Source organism: Gymnodraco acuticeps, unplaced genomic scaffold (genome assembly GCF_902827175.1).
Source record: "Gymnodraco acuticeps unplaced genomic scaffold, fGymAcu1.1, whole genome shotgun sequence".
NCBI lineage: Eukaryota > Metazoa > Chordata > Actinopteri > Perciformes > Bathydraconidae > Gymnodraco > Gymnodraco acuticeps.
In genome coordinates, this window is record NW_022989927.1 from 190,840 (window position 1) to 211,924 (window position 21,085).

Sequence of the window (21,085 nt, forward strand, 5' to 3'; positions counted from 1 at the left end):
GGGGAGAAAAATAGTTAAACACTTTAAAGTCATGAGCCCATCCCTCATCAAACATTTTTACACTCTCACTTATAAGTTTTGCTTTTTTTAAAGGAAAAGAACAGAAGGCTTCATGAGGATATATGAAATCCCACTCTTCACTAAATGTTATTCCTTGGCTGGAAATGCTCTACCAACATATGGAAGTGCAGTAGATGGGCCAGTGATTGTTGAGGAGTTATACTTTTTTATTGAAGTTAAGACTGTGACATGCTGGGAATTTCTTTAGAGAAATTATGGCGGGTTACACGGCATGTTTGTTACAGGAGATGTGAGGGACAGTTATCAGTTGGGATTGGTTCCTACTACTTTATTAAAGGGGACCTATCATGCAAAATGCACTTTTGTACGTCTTTTATATATGAATGTGTCCCCGGTGTGTCAGGGAACTCACCAAGTGTCAGAAAACCCTCTCTCTTTTCCTCCATACCCAAATCTCTAAAAACGGGGCTGCAACGGATCTGATACAGACTGATACAGATTTGAAAGTTCTCTGACGTCAGAAACGAGGAGCTCCGCCTATATGGGCAACTCTCCACCTATCAGGAGGAGACAGCCACGGCCATTGCCGTTCGAAAGCGCTGGAGACGCTGTAGTACATATGCCAGGCCTGTAGGTGGCGCAGTAGCCTGCCACAAAAGCAGCGAAGAAGACTTCTCAGATCCCTTGCAAAAACAGGGATAAAAAATAGCAAATAGAGCGAAATGAGGCATGGCTAAAATGCATGATCTGTTTGGTATTTTGAAAAAAAAAAACTTCGCAGACTTGTTTTATACAGGTATTGCCCTACAATATATTATTAAAATATAGCATGATAGGTCCACTTTAAGTCTAAAAAATAAACCTATGTAAAAGCTTGGCTGGTGTTTCTTTAGTTAATGTGATGTCATCATTTTTGCACACACATTAGTGTCAACTTATTGCAGTGGTAAGGATTGTTTCAGGTTGTTATGGTTAGACAGATCTCTGTGAATGTTTTCAGGCCATGAACAATCTTTTGTGGATACTGTTTGTGTCTATGTTTTTCATTATTTTACAAACAAATGCAATCATGTGTATTCTCTGACTTCCCTTGAACACATTTTACAGAACAACATATTGTTTATTTTGAATATGTTGGCATACATGATTACATTACAATTATATTAGAATGTATGAAGAAAATTACTGTACTTTTCTTCTTTTCTTTTTTTTACAAAGAAGGTGATTATATCTCTCATTAAATTAGGACATTAACTTCTCTATCACTGAGAGAATCTCAATATCAAGACATTTGAGAGAGATTGTTCTAACCTAGAAAAACGTATTGGTTGTTTTTTTACTTCTTACTTTTAATAGTCACTGTAAAATAAAGTATGATTACGTATACCTACCAAGAAACCTCTTGTGGCCGTGCAAATAAATAGCAATGACAAAGGTGGTGTGATGTAGTTATACTGCCACAAAAACCTCCAATGAAAGACTTTGCGGTGGATCTTTGACATACAAAACATGTAGCATGTGAATATGTGCACCATCCCTGCCCTGACCGTGTTCTTAGTCTTGTTTGAACAGAGCAGTTTAAGTATCTGGAATAAACCAGACCTTAACTACGGTGGAGGCTGATGAACAAATACTCATACATATATCCTTTTTGAAAAAATGAAATAATATATGGACATTTCATTTTTTGTTTCCTTCTTTTGTTTCCTGTTGCCAGGATGCTTTGCCCACCTACATGGCTCATAAATGCGGCTCTGTCAGTACCAGCCTTTAATGTGTGTTATCAGACTTCAGGGGAAAACGAGATGCCTTGAAAGCTGTAGCTTGAAAACCATGTACAAACAAACACTGTTGTCGCTTTCCTTATCTGGCCTGAGAGAACGCTCCAATCAAAGACAGATATTTGACTTGGTGGCAGCATGTGGCTTTAAAACTAGTTGTAGCCTGCTTTTATTTCTCTATGTCCTGTCTTGTGTCTTTCCTAAACATTGTGTCTCCCTTTTTCAGTTTTTCACACACACACACACACACACACACACACACACACACACACACACACACACACACACACACACACACACACACACACACACACACACAGAAACCTCCTCTCTCTTCTGAGAGGAACACTCTCAAAACAGACATGTCATACTACAGAACAGCCTTATCTTGATCTGTGTTTTGCTGTTTTGATTAATGTTCGGATGTTTTTCCTACAGCACCCAGTGAGGTAAGTAGACCACACACTCACACACATGCACCACAACACCCACACACACCCACACCGACAGCAGAGGGAGTATTGGACAGGTTTGCATTTCACATATAATATATAAACAAATCAAGGCAATGAGATGACACAGGGATGTCAGTGCGTCAAAGTATTTTGCGACAATAGCATTTAAGTCATTTTGGTAAAATTCATAATGAGTAATTAAGCTACCCCATGACTGCAGAGACTCAAGGAATTGTCCTGCATAAAACCCTGTGACAAACATAATGTATGGTGTCAATTATTGAGCTTTGAAGCACAAAGACTCAAGTACACATTTCATCATAGGACATATTGACTTAGCCTCATTGACATAACTGTCAGTAAAAATAGCTCAACTTTTTGTTTCACATGAGAGAAAGTCCTGTTTCTTTGACTCATCCACCAACACCCTCTCTCCCTCCCTTTAATGCTTGGCAGTATTCTCGCTCTTGCTTCTATGTCACCTTCTCTGAGTTTCTAATGCTGAAACATATGGTTTTACAGTGTAATAAGATGAAGTCAAGACACCCAATGCACATGTGTTGTTATTGGATGCCCTTGTAGTGAGTCCATGTGGCCACTCTGCAGTATATGAACCTAGGGCATGCTAAATGAGCTAAATACATAATTCTGTAGTTTGTCTATCTGTGATGTTGAACAGAAGGGCAGAAGGGACTCTAGAACCACTTTCTTGCTAAAGTAAATGTAGTTTCACCTAATTGATCTTATCTTGACTTAACCAGGCAGAGTGAAAGATTAAAGACTATCTACCTGTGTCTCTCTCACACACACACACCTGCTGCCCGGCCAACTGTGCGCTCCATCATCACATGTGTCTTTCTCTGCAGTGCTAGTAGACATTATGTCAGCCAGCCTGTTGGAGTGATGAATAGGCTGAGGACAGCTAAGAGCACCTTGTCAGGGAAATAGTGTGTACGTAGGTACATGTAGATGGTGGAAAGTTGCCTCAGAATAGAAAGGAAAAACCCATTACAACCTTTTCAAATCAACATTCTTCAGTGGTTATGTTCAAGGTAGAGAAGTGCATGGCTGAATGTTACGTCATAAAGGAACTCAGAAATGTCTGCTTAATATTCTTATTCGACCTTCAGTTCTGTCTGGTGCAAAAAATAAACAATTTAAGACAGGTTTCCAGGAAGCAGATGCATTTATGGTTGGTTGCTACCCCAGTTCAAAAGCTACCATGACATTTGTGTTGGTTTCCTTACTTTCCCAATCACAGAATGGACTAGGTTAAGGACAGGAGTTGGCCTTCAAAGTCTTTGCTTAGATGCCGTGAAATGTGAAAACAGTGCTGCATATAATGCCACAAATTGTAATTGTGACTTACTGTAACTTGTCCGATATATATTAATTGGATACACAACACGTTTTTTCTGTCAATGATTTCAAGTTGTGGCAGATGTTATCGATATCGCCAACGCATACTCTTAGTCCAAGCTACTGATTGAAGAAAAAACTCTTTAATGCAGGATAATTAAAAGAAAAAAACAACACTTGCTGCTTGGTTTAATGAGACACATTGGTGAAAACATGTTAACGATAAGGAAAAAAGTCCCACCTGCAGATCTACTGTATAAAATAGTTATTGGGCGTGTGTTGCTTTAATTAAAAAACACCAATATTAACTTGAATACAGTGTGTGTGTGTGTGTGTGTGTGTGTGTGTGTGTGTGTGTGTGTGTGTGTGTGTGTGTGTGTGTGTGTGTGTGTGTGTGTGTGTGTGTGTGTGTGTGTGTGTGTGTGTGTGTGTGTGTGTGTGTGTGTGTGTGGCCATGCATAACCTGTAACTGTCCGGATGAGTGTAAAATGCGGCTGTTAAATGGACAAAAAAAAGTTTTCAGTGCGCCTCGCTCTGGTTTTAGTTCTGTCCCAGAGCACAGAGTAATGAAGCATGACAGCTCCCTGGTTCCCTGACGACCTTTGACCCCAATCACAGTGGTGTGGGACCCTGGCCTACCTTACCCTTCTCACACAGACTCACACACACACCTCAGCACATTGTTTCAACAGATTATAGGAGATTGCCGGAAAATTCTGTCAGACGTGTGTGCACAGCAGAAAGAGTTAGAGACGACTGGGGAGAAAAGTTCCCACATCCTGTCTGTCTCTTATTTTCTCATTTCTCATGTTGAACTGTAATTGTAACGGAGCTGGTTCAGTTTTTTTGTTCTAAGTGATGATAAAATAAATGCAAGTTTATTTCGAAAAACTGGGTTTGAATGAGAACCAAAAGCCACCGTCGCTTCCAACCAACACGTATTCCTAGCCTTTATTTAATGTAAATCTAATACTTTTACAGTAAGTCACATCTGCTGCCAGTGCCTATTTGCAATTTATTTTTTCAATTTTGGTCCTGACATCAGATTTTTAAGCCTCAATATTGACTTGAAACAAATCCTAATATTCATTACCACTTTCAGCTGACAAACACTGTCATTCATATTTAATACATAACAAGAAGGGAGGGAAAGTAACCCTAACCCTTAACTACATTTATATTCAAATGTTTTAAGTCAATGACATTCACTTTAAATTAAATCTCACATCATCAATATACTTCTTTAATTCTGTTTCACCTTTCCTTGTTTTCTCTTGTGCAGGTTGAGTCTTAAATATGAGGCTGATCACATCCAAACCATGGCTACAACCAAATGGTTGTCATGGACCCAACAACAGTATATCTACTAATGGTGAGGTCAACATTTAAAAATACTATACGAACACATCAATTGCACATAGAAATCTAACTAGGGAGATAAACAAGGTGTGGAGCCTGGATGTGTGCAACTGCAGTACAAAGATTGTGTCTTTAAGAGGTACTTTAAATCTGATGTAATGATTGCAAAATGTATCGTAATGAGTCATTTTTCGATACTTACTGACACAGTTCAGTCAGACCTCAAAGACATTTTTATTTTTATGTATTTTATTATGTTATGAGGATTTTTACACTTACAGTAGCTGTGCGTTTGCATGCATGTGTCTGCAAGAGGTCATGGGCCGCGATTTCGGCGGCACCGGAGTAACACGACTCTCATCGTTAACATCAGCAACACACACAAACGGACACACACACACACTTACATCTGTCTATCCATCTCCTGTGGTTAGTGTCAGTGATTGTCAGTGTGTGTGGCTGTGAGACGCTTCAAATACTTGTGACAGGATCCCAACCAAGCAGAAAAGAGGCCACCACACTCGTATGTACACGCACTGGCACACTAACTTGTGTGTGTGTGTGATGCAGATGTCCAGTGACAGCTCGCTGCTGGGGGTCATCTGGAAGCAGCTGCCTAGGGGACAGGGGGCAACACACACACACACACACACACACACACACACACACACACACACACACACACACACACACACACACACACACACACACACACATACACAGAAATGCACTCATAAGTATGTCATATCATTTTATAAGTTGTCACTAAAATTGTTATAGACACATTTGCTGCAAACATGTTTTTTCACAATGACCGGGGAAAAATAGAGATCCTTTTAACACTTTCAATTGAGCTCAAAATGTACAATAACCAATAATCAAACGCGGATTTTAAAATGTAATCAAATAACTGTACAAGCACAGTGATTATTGACTGCACACCCTCTCCCAATACAATTATAGAAGTGCAAATATTCTACGTCATATAATGCATTACATTTAACAGTAACACAAATGTTGTAAATATAAAGAAATAACAGTAATGCAAGCAGAAATTAAATAGTATTATATAAACAAACACATTAAAAACTTGGTACGTTGCATATTACGATCTTACTTTTGGAAATAGTCATAATAGAATCATCTTTTTTTCACATTATACTCATAACATCGATTTAATGTTTTCTGAAGCTATAATATAATGAAACTACACCTATACAACAGTCATCCTATGCATCATCCTCATCTCTGTCACTTTTCTGTCACTGTGTCCCCCTCCCTGTGCACCCACCCACTTGTCCCTTGCTTACCCCCACCCACAGCGCCCCTCCTGCAGCTGTATCCAAAAGAGAGGAGGAGGTGAAAAGGGGGATGAGGTAAGTGGAGTGGGGTAGGGGGGCAGGAGAAACCTCCCACCCCTGTGGAGAGCACTGCTCCATTCCCACACCACAGGTGACTGCCCTCCATCCCTCCATCCCTCTCACCACTGCTCCTCGCTATCTTCTTAAAGGAACAGTTGAGTTCAAAATGTAAAAGTCACTTTCTTTTGCAAGTGTCTATCCATCGCCAAAGCAACAACAAAGTATATTAATCGAATTGTATGAAGAGACATTTCTAAAAATAAAATGACAGGGATATCGTAGAAACATAGTCAACTGAAACTTATGACAAATTATATCAGAATGAAAAAATAAAATTGAAAAACTGATTAAAAAAAGACTTGGCATTGGATACTAAATTATTGGGAATATTCAACATAAACAATTGCAGCCTTGACTATACAGTTCTCCATCTGTGTGTTCAGTTAATGTACCCACATTTTGCCTGGCCTTAACCAAAACAAAGTAAAACAACTGTAAAACTGAATGAAATAAAAACTATAAACCTTTTTGAAACTGAAACAGAAACTGAAACTAAACTAACAAAACCTCAAATGAAATCAGGAGGTCAAATCCACAAACATTCCCAACGAATATCCCTATTCAAAATGTTGCACTTGTTACATACAAGCACGGTTGAAGTAATAGTTTGAATTATTATATAGGAGAAAGATTGAGGTTAATTAAATCAAACAAAAAAAAGTTAAATCATTAGTGATTGCTCTATGATAAGGTACACACTTCTATACGTAGCTCTTCTCTTCATATTTAGCTACGACATACTATTATTACTTTACCAGTTACAGGACTGTTGGTCACTGAAGGAAGAAGTGAAGGAGGAGAAGTCTGTTTTTTCCAGTCCACCACTCTAATTAGAGCCCCCCCCCCCCTCTGCCACTGCCACCTCCGCGCCCACCTGTTTACAGCCTAAGGTCAGAGGGCAAGGGTTGGTGGGGAACGTGAGAGGCTTTGGGGGCTTACTGGGGTCACAGAGTGTCTGTGTGTGTGTGGTTGTAACCATTATGCAAGATAACGTGACTGGGCTTTTATTTGCGACGTATCACCAGATGCTTTCACCCCATAATGTTCGCTTTGTTTCATAAACTAGCTCTGTTTTTCACTACAGAGTTAGATAATGAAATGCAGGTAAATGATTCATTCCTCATCTCAGAACTCCAATAATAGTCAATAAAAGTGGAAAGAATTTCTGCTTGTTATGATGAATAATACACATTACATACTGTATGTGTGATAGTTGCTTTTCTTGTTGCCTGTTTAACTGCTCTGTGCAGCCATACAGGTGTTCCTGGCTCTTATGGCCCTTTCTTTGAATTATTTGAATCATCTAAAACTTAATCAGCAGATTAATAGCTATACAAAATTATGGTTAGTTGCAGTCTCTCAACCATTTATATATTTTTGTTATAACTTATTAACTGACAGAAAGTAATGAGCCTACCAAAAGTGTATAAACAACAGCAAGTCTAGATATGAGTTTACAGTAAGGTGTCTTAATTCCTTGCCTGCAGCTCTCTCTCTCTCCCCCCCCCCCTCTCTCTCTCATGAGATCACCTGGCAGTGAGACGTGAGGGTTTAAGTTCCACAATGGCCCTGCATCTCCTGTCATATTCTCTGTGTGTGTCTGTGTGTGTGCATTATCACACTCCATCTCTTGTTTGGGTTTCAGTAGGCTACACCCGGCTGCCGAGAGGGGGCCATGATTGCCATTCATAGTGCTACAATGAGCTCATCTGATTTCATACACACACACACACACACACACACACACACACACACACACACACACACACACACACACACACACACACACACACACACACACACACACACACACACACACACACGGATGTGCAGATAAATCTACATCCAAACATTTCCATGCACTTAATTATACGTAGACACAGGAAATGCATGTACACACACACTTATATAAACACAGATGCACAAACCACAAAGCTGCTGTAATAACACAAATACTGTGAGCCCAATCATACTTTTGTTGTTGTTTATGTACAAGGTTTTCCATGACCTCAGTTTAAGTTGATCTAATGACTGTTTTCAGTGCATGCTCTGTTGAACGTTCTGAAATAACAGTAACACTGGCTGAATATCCGGAAGTTATCTCAGGTTTCACTTAAATCTTAAGGGCTTCCTATTTTTTCGAGTGTTTATATGTTGATGTTACAATATGTTTAGCTTTTCCTAGAGTCCATTTCAGTTCAAACAAGCCATATTTGTGTTTACGACATGATTAGATGAAAACAGGTACTGCTTATGTTGACTTTTTTTCTCTCATTTCCAAATGATGATGATAAACACAAAAAGAAGATCTAATTCAAAAACGTATTGTCCTGTAACTACTCTGCTGTACTGTCAGTAATTGTAATGGCAGTGTGGTTTAACTGCTGCACTGAACCAATAAGGATTAGAGCATTAGCTTATTGCCTAAATGTAAAAATGTAAATTCACTGACAAAAAAATATGGTCAATAATTGCTGCTATAATTAACTTGCAAATCAATTTCATTTTAATTAATCTTAATATAACATTATTCAAATTTAATAACATCAATTTTCAGGTACATTTAACTGCATGTTTCAAACTCATTTGAATATTAAAGGGCACCTCCACAGATGTAGTCATGAGCAGTGGTTCCCTTCTGTGGCTCTGGAGTAATCTGAGAAAATATAAAGGGTTATTTTGGCTTGGGTGTGGAGACTGCATCTTTTTTTAAACAGAAAACCTGTGTTTCAAACTAGGAGAAAGTATCCTGATGTGGGTCAAACGAAATGTTCCATGGCAGTATTTTACGTCCAAAGCTTTCCTGACATGTGTGTGTGTTGGAAAAGGAATGGAGTGTTGCAAAATCGTAAGATTAGTTCATAGGTGTAATTTGAACCTAGTTGGCCTAAAGTCCTTCTGCACACTGTCTGTCAAAGTAAAGGTGAGGTCGACAGGAGGCGGGGCACCTTCAGCATGCTCTACATATTATGTTACCACGGCAACTACAGGATACTTACTGCATGTTTTCATCAGCCAACCACAAAACCTGTGTGACCTGATAATAACCACACATGAGAAACACAAAGGCGATAACCAGATAAACAGAAGTTAGGTTGGAAGGATGGCAGGTAGTTAAGGGAGTGGCACAGCTAGGGAAGACAGCTGACAGTAGAGCCGCGAAGATTATTGGATTAGATGTCAACTTTCTAATTAATTACCAAGGCAAGACAGATCAGAGAGCCAGGTACAGTGAGGGACAGATACAGGGACAGCACAGATAAAGAGAGGTAGCTTAGCCAGACATATACAAAGTCAACAGGTACAAAGACAGATACTGTAGGTTAAAAAAGATGGACGGGTGGGCTGGTCAGACAAGGGCCTCTGGATTGTTTCATTTACACCACTGGCACACAACAGGAGATTTTACATTTCAGAAGCGATCTTACTAAATGAAAAAAACTCGGTTTTAGGCAAGTCCGCAACCAAGTCTCATGCTGTACCTTGAATTTGTCTGTTGATTTCATTGATACATGCGGAAGTTTCCATTATGTCGTCCCTCAAGTTGGACATTTCTGTTCCATGATAAAAACGTCATCTGCATGCCCACTTTCTTGCTATTCATTATATATTCACACATGGGCTCATTTTGACATTACACAGACTTTGAACCATGGGAGCTGGTGGGGTAAAGTTTGTCTAACATCCAGTTTGAATGATTCAAATACTTGCTTTCTGGCGTTCAAGCTGTGGCGGCACTAGGGGGTGGCTACTTGGGCTCAAGCCCCGGATGTTTTCTGAAAAGCCCCGGATGTTTCACTTTTTTTTGGTTGAAAATGTCTCGGGAGTAATGTGCAGTACCGGAGTCCACCAGAGAGGCAGCCGCTGCGGGACATTAGCCTGCGTACTGCGTAGCCTTCCCTGCCCTGAAGAAGAAGTGATCCTTCCTAGTGCCTGACGAGTTTTAAGCTAATAGCCTCTAAAGTTATGGATTTTAGAAAGTTATTGTCATCGAAGCAGGCGCCACAAGCTGCAGCAGCAGTATCAGCAGCTGACAACAATGTCATCACCAGCAGTGAAGAAATGGATGATGTTTCAGGTTTGTGAATCTAATGGTGATATCTGCACTCTGGCTGACTGAGTAAGAAGTGAAAAAGAGTGATGTAACGTTAATGTTATAACTAGTAAACATGGAGTAACCACACTCATGCCCCTTTCACACCAACGCGTTTTCAGCTCCGGCTCGGAGCTGGAGCCTGAAAAGTGCCAGTTTTTCCTGTTCACACCGCATGGCGCCGCCTCTTAGCTCCGGAATCCGGTTCACTTCCAGCTCCAAAAAATTGTCGGTCCGTCTAGAGCAGGGGTGCCCAACCTTTTTTTAACCGAGAGCTACTTTTAAAGTTGCCAGTCTGCCGAGAACTACCAGTCCAATTAGAGAGGCGTAGCCATTACTGACAGCCTACTACCAGGTAAATACACACTTCTACTTGTATAAAACTGACCTTTGTACAATTAATACTTCATAAAATACTGCAGATCCTTTATCTTACCTCTTTCTAATCTACACACACATACAAGTATTTAACTGAAGTTACACAACAGTGTTGTTGATACAGAGTTGGAGTGTATTCACACGTCACATACTACAGTGGGTAATGTTTTCAAGAAACATTGAACAGTGCTGCCACATATGACACAGGAAAAAAATAAAAGACTCTGAACCCTTTCTTTGCCATTATATAAAAATAGTGTTGCTACAAAAGTATACATTAGGCTTACTAATAAGACAACTCAGATCTGAAGCTACACAGGAATCTGCTGCAACAGTGCAATACAATCTTTTTTTTTTAATAGAATCAAACCCTTTTTTTGTTGCATTTTAGTAGAGTATACAAATAAATGCCTTTAAAATAGGATGCAAGCAACACTAGTTTCTTAACCTGAATTGATAATAGACTATAATCAATTTAAGTTTGCATTCTTATACCATTTTGTACAATAATTATAATGAATAAGTTCAAACAAACTAAAACTTACAGCAGATTAATAACGGTATCTAACTTGAGTTTTTATTATATAAAAAACCTGTTGAAATGCTTCTGTTATTTTTATTACGCATCGGCAGCCTCCAGGAATGCTTCTTTCACAACTTGTGTTTCGCAAGAACGTGACTGACACGATAATATGCTATGATAGCAGCCTTGCTCTTGTTGTTGGGCCTGGTGAAAATGGACTGCTGTGCATTTAGCTGTCCTTTCAGGCCCCTCCCCTTTTGGGAGCGTAGGGCAGAATTAGGAGGGAATTCCGTCTCGTAGCGTTTGTGCACTGTTTTGAAATGCCGCTCCTAAATTACCCTTCTTCGATAAAGCCACGCTCGCATTGCAGATGAGACAGATGGACTTTGAATTGGAATAGATACAAAAATAATCATCCTCCCACTCGGAGTGAAAATTATATATGTTTTGCTTCTGCCATAATTGCGGTCTTGTGTGTGTGCGGACTGTCACTCCTGTTGACACGGACAACGTAAGCGAACTAGTGCACACTGCCCACTGCTCACCAGCCACGCCCCAACACATGGGGTCACGCCGGCCAATCACAAAGCTTTGATGCGTTCAATTGCATTATTCTGGCACAAGAAGATTATGTTACAGGACATTAACGATAAAACAGAATATTGTTGTTCTATTTTTAGACACATCTCGCGATCGACTGGGAATCTCCCCGCGATCGATCGCGATCGACTGGTTGGGCACCCTGGTCTAGAGGCAAGAGCTTCGGAGCTAAGAGGTGGCGTCGCTTACGTCTCTCCAACCCGGTATCACGGCAAGATGTGAACATGTGACGATTTACCATGCTGGGAGACGTGAAGATGTCACGATTTCGTCCCCTTCAAACGTGACAGCTACACGGTATTGTTAACCCATGTTAACCAGTGGAGAAATAACCGGAAATACCAAGCAAATGCTACCCCGACGTAATGATTTATTTTGTAATAGTCACACTCGATTACGGCGATTTTCTTGTTGCCCCAGCTGTCGACACCTCTTTTAGCAGAAACAAAGGCTACATTAATGTATTAAATCGATGTTAATCCGTGCGTGTGGATGTGGAATTAACGGACGTGACGTTGTGCGATTGAGTTGCCAAGCAACAGCTTCGGTTCATGTTAATTTACAAACTATTCAACTACAACCGTAGTTATATTTAAAAACATGTTAGAAGGCCTCACAAAATACTTGAATGCACATTAAAATGTAAATGTGAAGGAATGTGTGTATAGTCATTAAACGAAACCGGAAACAGACGTAGGCAAGATCCTCAGCTCGATGATTGGATGGTTATCCGCAATGCATGCTGGGATTTGGTGTTTATGTGATGTGAAATCTGAAAACGTTTTTAAAAAATACAATAATACTTTATTCCGAGTGTGCTTGCTTTTCTCTTTGAAAGTCATCACATACCGGCTCTCGTTTTAGTACACATAACAACGGAACCATAGCAACGGAACTGACAGGCAACGGAACTGACAGGCAACTTGTAAAAAATAGCACCCCCCCCCCCCAACAACTCCTGGGCTAAGCCCCGGATCTCCTACAATCTTAAATCCGCCACTGGCGTTCAGGTGCTTTGGGTAATGTCTAGAACATTTAAGGGAAGTAGTGCATTACGTACAGTGGTCAATCAGAGCAACGAAACGTTGGGTCTGCGTCATGCCTTACTGATTGAGATCAGTCGGAACTAGTGTTGCACGGTGTACCGATACTTGAAAGGTACCGTGATACCCTGCCGTTAAAAACGTTACGATTCCTCCGTTTCATTAGTATCGGTACTTTAAGAATGACGGGGGAAAGTACTCTGGTGAGAAAGCGCTGTTTTAATAAGAGCCGTGTGTGTTCAGCGCTCTGCTTCCACTCCCTGCACTGCAGCCGTGCCTGCAGTCCCTCCCCTCTCAAGCACGCTCTAAGTCCCTCCCCTCTCTCGTGCACGCGCTAGTTGCCAGAATATGTGAGAAAGCGAGAGGCATGGCTGCAAGTGGGAGTGCAACTGCCGCTGCGCCTCGGCTTGTTGACAAAAAAGACACCAGAAGCAAAAAACTAAAAAGTTGTTTATAGATTATGCTTAATTGTATTCAACACTGAAACAACTGAGAAGTTGGCCTCTTGGATATCATTTAACTGATTATATGTGCTCAACATAAACAATTCATGTTTGACCAAAAAACGTGATTATATTGTGTTGAGATAACATTAAGCTTAACATCATCCTCTGAAATAGATTCAATCACATTGCCCTGAAGCGTTTCAATTGCACCGGAAGATCAGAGGGGGCGCTATTAAGCGCGGATGGAAGTTCTCCTCTCCCTCTTCTACCAGTGTTACTTGTTGATGGAAGCATTCTCTCAGACACACGGTAAGAATATAAATCCTCAATCCATCCATCAAAACGTTATAAGGTTTAATTTCCATATCAGTAGGCCTAATGTGTTTGTCATCGTTCAAAAGACGAACTTGTTAGGGAATGTTAACAGCGTTGCTGTTTGCTTAGCTAAGCTAGTGCTAGCGCTGGTTAGCACTAGCTAGCGCTGCTAGCCTGGTCATATTATAAGTAAAAACCTTGATTCTGTCCATCACACAACGGTGTTGCTTCCCAACATGTCGCCAGGTGTGTAAAGTAAAGGTACATCAGTTGAAAGCAGAAGTTCAATAAACATCCCAATCCCCTATGCTGAAGTTGCAAAAACATCACGATCTTATGATCCAATTCTATCAGTTTCCCAGTTACACAGGGACGCGGGAAGTCAGTCAGAGTTGGGTGTGCGTGCAACGTCTCGCAGCGGAGTAACCGGCTGTTACTGTGTGTTAACTGTGGTGGGGGGGGGGGGGGGGGCTGCGAGTGGAGCCTCGCAGTTTTTCAGGTTGATATGTGAAGCTCATTAGCTAGCCAACATGTATCTAGCAAATGTTTAGCAAAATATTAGAAGTGAGGCTACTAGACTAACGTTAGGTCTACTGTAATAGCCTCACTTTTAATATTTTGCAAAACATTAGCTAGCACTAGTGTTTTGCAGTTGCTAGCAGCTTATTGGGATTTTATGCTAGATAGACAGGCATTGTTTTGATATAATGAATTAAGCATTATTGTTAGTTAAGGCTGCAGCCTGCAGCCCCACTTCTTCTCTCTCTCTAACTCATTGCAGATGGCTGCACTAAAGAAAAGGGCACAGAGAGGAAACCAGTTGTAAGATGTTTAAAAGTTCATTAAACATAATATATGCTTAAATGCATGTCAAAGAAGTTGTATTGGAGTTTGTGTTATTCTACATTTTGACATCAAGATTTTCTGATTTAAGAGCTTCACCGCATAACTAGCTCTCTGTATATTCCGATTACCGATAATGTTTTGGGTCAAGTTTTTCAGAAGCACAATCTCCAAGTTGACCGATCTATCATAAAGGAAATAGCCAGTACTTTGTGCACAGTTAACCCTATAACTAAAGCTATACAGAAAGGTGGCACTCTGTGTTCTGCATATCAACGTAAGCAATACTATAAGGCTAACTTCAAAGTTGTTGAGCCAATTGAATATTTTCTGGATATTAGAAAAAAGAAAACCTTTCAGTATGTTCCCATTCTGGAATCCCTGCAAGTGCTCTTGAATAGGAAATATGTTTTGGACCTTGTAGTTGGTAATCACAGACCACAAGCAGAGGCAGAAAATCAGAATCTGTATAGGTCTTTCAGGGATGGCCAACATTTTAAGAAAAATGATTTCTTCTCAGGTGACGAGTTAAGAATATCTATTGGATTGTATGCGGATGACTTTGAAGTCTGTAATCCTCTGGGCACCTCCCGTAAGAAACACAAATTTTGTGGTGTATACTGGGGGCTCAGTAACATACCCCCAGAATCCAATTCCTCTTTGGCCTCCATTTACTTAGCCATTTTATACAAAACAGATGATCTAAAGAAACATCGCTTGGAAGTTTTAGAGCCACTGCTAAAAGATCTCAGGGCTTTGGAAGAAGAAGGCATATTTGTTTCGGAGTTGGGAACAACTCTGAAAGGTACAGTTCAAACTGTTGCAGCAGACAATTTGGAAGCTCACTCACTTGCAGGCTTCATTGAATGTTTCACAGCTCATTATTGTTGCCGTTTTTGCATTGCAAGTAACGCAGACTTCCAATCACAAGAAGTGGGAGCAGGAAAATTCAGCCTCAGAAGTAAAGAGCAACATGAGGCTCATGTAAGGTCAGCTGAAGAGAGTGGCACTAGCAGTTTTGGAGTAAAACAAGCTTGTCCTTTGACTAAAGCTCTTTCTCATTTCCATGTCCTCACTGGGTACCCTCCTGACATTGCTCATGATATCTTTGAGGGCGTTGTACCTGTTGAACTTGCACTGTGTCTCAAATTATTGATATCCAAGAAGTATATTACTTTGGCCGACATAAATAATGCCATTCTGAACTTCCCCTATAAGTGGACTGATAAAACTAATAAGCCTCATATTGTGCCACAAAATCTTTCAAGCAGGAAATCCATAGGTGGTAATGCACATGAAAACTGGTGCCTGTTAAGATTGCTCCCGTTTCTAATAGGGACTAAGATTCCTGAGGGCGAGCCAGCATGGCTGGTTCTGATGGATTTAAAAGAGATTATGGAGCTTGTTGCTGCGCCAGTCCACAATGATGAGTCCATTGCTTACCTTGATTGCAAAATCTCAGAGCATAGACAAAGATATCAGGAGCTATTTCCTGAAAATAGACTGCTGCCTAAACACCACTACTTGGAACATTACCCCAAATTGATTAGGTTGTTTGGACCTCTTGTGGGACTTTGGACTTTAAGATTTGAGGCAAAGCACAGTTTTTTTAAGAAGGTTATTAAACATACCAGTTGCTTTAAAAATGTGCCGCTGTCACTGGCTGTGAAACATCAATTCATGATGGGGTACCACTTGTCATCTCCAAGTCTTGATAAACCAACGCTAGATGTGTCAAGTGTATCTACGGTCCCATTAGATATCTTGAAGGAGGAGATAGCTCAAGCTGTTAAGCAAAGATACCCTGACCTATCTGAAATCCATCTGGCTAAAAATGTTTGGAGCAAGGGTATAAACTACAGAGTAGGGATGGTAGTTCCACATGGGTCTGAAAGTGGCCTACCTGAATTTGGGGAAATTAGTCAAATATGCATTTTGGATCAGAGATTGTGTTTCATTTTGAAAGACCTGTGTGGATGGTATAATGAGCACTATAGAGCCTATGAGCTGACTCCAGCTCCTACACGAGGACTGAATCTTGTAGAAGTAAATGAACTTGCCGATGGTTACCCCCTGGCTGACTATCGGGTTGGAAATGTACGGATGGTGACCTTGAAAAGGTCAATATGTCTGTGATAAGGTAACAAATTAAATGTGTATTGTATGGGTCTTCCTGTCTCTCCAGCTCTTAATACACAACAATAAATGTCAGATTGCTGTACCAATTTAATCCAATCAGGAGGAAGGACTCGTATAGGATAAACGAGTGAAATTGGAAGTGATGACGTAAAGAAATAAGCAGACAAAATGGAACTGGAACACTATAAAACAAGCTGATAAATGGTTACTCTTTGCTGATGAGTTCAAATTAGCTACCAACCTGAAAATGTATTTTAGTTTATTAGAGCTGGAGAGACGCGTAGACCCCTATTAGTGAACAACACTATAGCTATGATTTCTATCACTAATTTCACATTTTTCAATATAGCCACAGTCCTGTGTGGTGAAAACATGCCTGTGAAGATACTGTTATTAATACTAGTGCTTTTTTCAGGTTAATTCAACTTTGAACAAAGTTGCCTCTTGAATTGACTACAACTTGTATCATGAGTGTGCTTTTCTTTCTCCTTAGACAAAGAAGGTGGACCATGGCAACCTCGGCAGTTCTCAGAGTCATCCTGGGGGAGAACAGCAGCCAGAGAGTGGTCCTTCCCTTGGGCCTGCCAGATACCGTGACTGAACTGGAGAATGAGATAAGGAGGCAGTGTCAACTTCAGGACCTGTTTCGACTGCAGTTCATGGATGAACTTTTTGGAAACATCTTCCAGGACTTGACTTCCATGGAAGAAATACAAGACAGAGCTACAGTCAAAGTGCTGTCCCTCAGACCTGTTGTTGCTGTGAGCTGTGACAATGGCCCATTAACTCCGACACACGTTCCTAATCACGCTGGTGAACCCTCATCCGTTTCACCTGCTGACACTACTGTGATGCTCTCATCTCAAGAGTCCGTTTCCCCTAGGTCTTCTTGGCCAGAGGTATTCCACATTCCCCGTTTTACTTATGATGCAGAGCTGAAGCTTGAGCAGGCCAACCAAGTCTACAGAGAAGAAGGGACGCGGCTGATCCCTGATCCAAAGCTGAGGTCTGACATACTTCAGGGTTTGAACTAGGAGATAGTCCAATACAAAGTCTATTTCGCAGACATGGATGCTGAGAAAATCGCACAGGCGCTCATCCAGAAACATCCTTGCTTAACAGAGGTAGCCTCTGAGACTGGATATTCTGGATGGGTAAGGAGTATTAAAAATAAGCTGTCCAATTATCGCACAATTCTCCGGAAGATGGGATGTCGGGAAGTGACTGTAAATGCCTTGAAGCACAAACCAGATGGCAGACGCAGTCCTGCCTTTGCTGTTAAGAAGCCAAAGAGAGGTGAAGTGGCTTGCTGCCCCTCCTTTCTGAGTGGAGAAGATGACGATTCACTGGAAAACATCAGAGTTGAACTTCTGTCTGATATCAAGAAGCGTAACAACAGAGAGACTGTTAAGATGAAAATGCAGAGAACATTCGCTTTAAGAAGACACGAAGCCATTGGTTGTGATCCCATGATCAGCGACTTCACAATGAGATGGCCAGCTCTCTTTGATGTGACTGAGGTTAGTATGAACTAGTGACCGTGTATGTGACTTATTGTGTAAACGCTGTGCCATATTAATGAAAATTGTCTCATAAAGCCATATGTGTGCTTTCAGATTAATGCTGAGTTCAAACGGATCACCACAATTCCTCTGCAGTCTAAGTTCCTATCACAGCTGGACCTGTACTCTGCAAACCTGCTGAAGATGTTTGAAAGCACAACTGGGCAGAAAGGGAAAAAACTGAAAGCGTTGACTAACAACATGGACACAGTAAGTTATCTGATACTTTAGTAGATGTTTAGGTGGGCAAGTGAAAGGATGTCGCTAGACATGAAGCAGGAAGTGAGGCTAAACACAGGTCAGAGTACAGTAATGTCAGCCTATGGAATCCTCTGGGTGGGACCCTGTGGGGACACCCCGGCTTTCTCCTCTCAGATACTTAAGTCTCGTTAGTCGCCAGACTCCTCATCCATCAACTTGATCTGGTTCACCATATCAAGTTTTATAACGTGTAGATAGCCATTATTGTTTTGGCGTCCTTGACATGAAAAAGTTTGAGCAACACTGAAATATAGCAACATAATTTTGTCAGGAAACGGTTTTAGAATCGGCCTCAGGTCTTACTGGGTTAAGCTAGGTGTCTAGCCCAAGTTTAACCTGTGGACCGTGGTTCTTATTTTTTAGAAAAGAGTCACTCTGGCTTGTCATTGTTCCACCCATTGCTTTCCTTTGAGAGTTCAGGGGGAGGTGTGGGGTGGGTGGCTATAAAGTATGGAACTTTGTTGTGGTCCTGGTCATAAATAGAATGTTCTAAAAGGGAAAGGTGGCCATTGGAGCAGGATTTGTGTTGATGATAGTGCATGCACAGCACCATTTATAAAAAAATAAAAATAAATAAATGTATTGCCAAACATGTGCTGCAAGGACCTTATGTATTTGAGTTTTAAGTGTGTATTCTGTTCTTCTGTCACTCATCTTTCAGGATGACATTGATGCGGGAAGGGACCTCCTAATTAAAGGACTCTGCCTCTACCTCAACGAGGATCCTGGAGACCTTGTGCAGGAGTTCATAGTAAGTGACTAATTGTAAACTGTATACATGTGTACATCTTAGATTAAGAACCAGAGAACATTCTCTGTCATTAGCTCTTATTTAGCTGAGCACTCAGACAGGCAGTGTTCTGTTAACTCTGCTCAAGTGTGATGCTACTCAAATTAACTGTACTGTAGTTGAATTACATAGTTGTGACTTAAACACATACTAAAATGCTAAATACTGCTAAAAGCACTGACTAATTATTCTATCACTCCTTTAGTGACTCTGCATGATTGCTGATTATTTAACTAACGACTAAACTGTTGGCTGAGAAACATGGGCTTCTAATGATTGCTTAATCTCCCATGATGGTCATACTTTACACATGACTTAGTTGCACACCAGTGTCTCACCGAAAATAGCTGATCTACAACCTCACAACACGTTGTGAGGTTGTAGATTTCGGTGCCAGACAACCAAGTGAAATCAGACTTGATCAAACCACTCTGTATAGTTATGAGAAATAAGCTAAAGTGACACAGCCTCAAAGCATATGCATCTCATTAACTACAGATAAATGGAATTCACAAGCTAATCAGAGCTATATTACAGTCTTGACTCATGGTTGAGATTCCTGTGTTGAATGCTGGTCTCATGAATGCTTTTTCTTAACTAATAATCCTTTTTGTGAACACTAGGATGTGGATGAGACGATCGTTGAAGGTGCGATTGAGAAGACCACCATGGGGATCTTCACCCTAAAAAACACCGCCAGTGAGGACGATGTCAGAATTGTCCTGGAGGGGGTCACAGTCATACAAGATCTGGAGACTGTGGCTTTTGCATCCGCCATGTTGTTGGGACTGATTTACTCTCTGAACCTGAGTTACCCAAAAAAGCTCAGCTGCACATTTGAGGTACTGCAGAAGATCATAATGGAGTTGGATGGTGGGGTCCTCTCCTACAAAGCACAAAGCTTGAAGACCAAGCTACACCAGTGTGAGTAATGCTCACTGGTGGGGGGTGAAGGGAGGGGGGGGGTACTCAGACATTCTACCAGTCTTTGAAGAAGACTGTGTCAAAGAATCTCACAGACTCTTGTTTGCCTCTTTAATATCTTAAAGTTGACCAAAACATGTCATGTTTTATACTAATAATGGCCAAAGTTTAACATAATAGTTAGTATAAATAGTGTTAGTTAAAGTGGTTCAAATCTAAAATGGCACTTTCCCAGTTTTAATGGGTTTGATGTTTTTATGTGCCTTATGTCCGTTCTCACTCACGGCCCAAATAAGTATAGAAATGTATAAATATATATACATATTCTAACCACTATTCACATTAGAAAATACCATGCATCTTGTTCCATATGTTTGAACTGAATTAGTCCTGGAATTTGAAGAAATGCATTTTAACAATTTTGCCTCTGTTTGAATACAAGAGAAAACCACTCTCAAACTGAATCTCTCTCAAACTGTGAATCTCTCTCTGAATGTGACTAATGGGGAAGACAAAAAAAACCTAATGTAAAAGAAGAATACATATATGTAAACTAACAGGCGGGTGTCTAAAATTAGCTAAAATGTATTAAAAAAAGAATGTTAACATGTTTATATTGTTGTTTATAAAGCAATTTTGCTCAAGTGTTTTACACAAAGGTATTCAAAATGTTTATTTGATGCAGTGTTTTACATAAAATATGTTTGATACATTGATACTTTACATAATGCACTTTACTGTATTCCCCTGCATTTGAAATAAAATGTATTTG

General features: G+C 40.5%; 1 protein-coding gene across 1 annotated transcript; it reads left to right on the forward strand.

The window, feature by feature from the left end:
* Positions 1-13,682: 13,682 nt before the first annotated feature.
* LOC117542315 lies at positions 13,683-20,321 on the forward strand. The gene is made up of 5 exons (XM_034209908.1): positions 13,683-13,788; positions 17,270-18,296; positions 18,393-18,548; positions 19,261-19,350; positions 20,013-20,321. Exons 2-5 carry the CDS (start codon positions 17,844-17,846, stop codon positions 20,319-20,321), a joined length of 1,008 nt encoding a protein of 335 aa, XP_034065799.1. The 5' UTR covers positions 13,683-13,788; positions 17,270-17,843.
* Positions 20,322-21,085: the final 764 nt, after the last annotated feature.

Coding starts and splice junctions, on each gene's coding strand:
- LOC117542315 (XM_034209908.1), top strand. CDS start 17,844: ATGGATGCTGAGAAAATCGCACAGGCGCTCATCCAGAAACATCCTTGC. Junction 18,297..18,392: donor CTCTCTTTGATGTGACTGAG/GTTAGTATGAAC, acceptor GTGTGCTTTCAG/ATTAATGCTGAGTTCAAACG. Junction 19,351..20,012: donor ACCTTGTGCAGGAGTTCATA/GTAAGTGACTAA, acceptor TGTGAACACTAG/GATGTGGATGAGACGATCGT.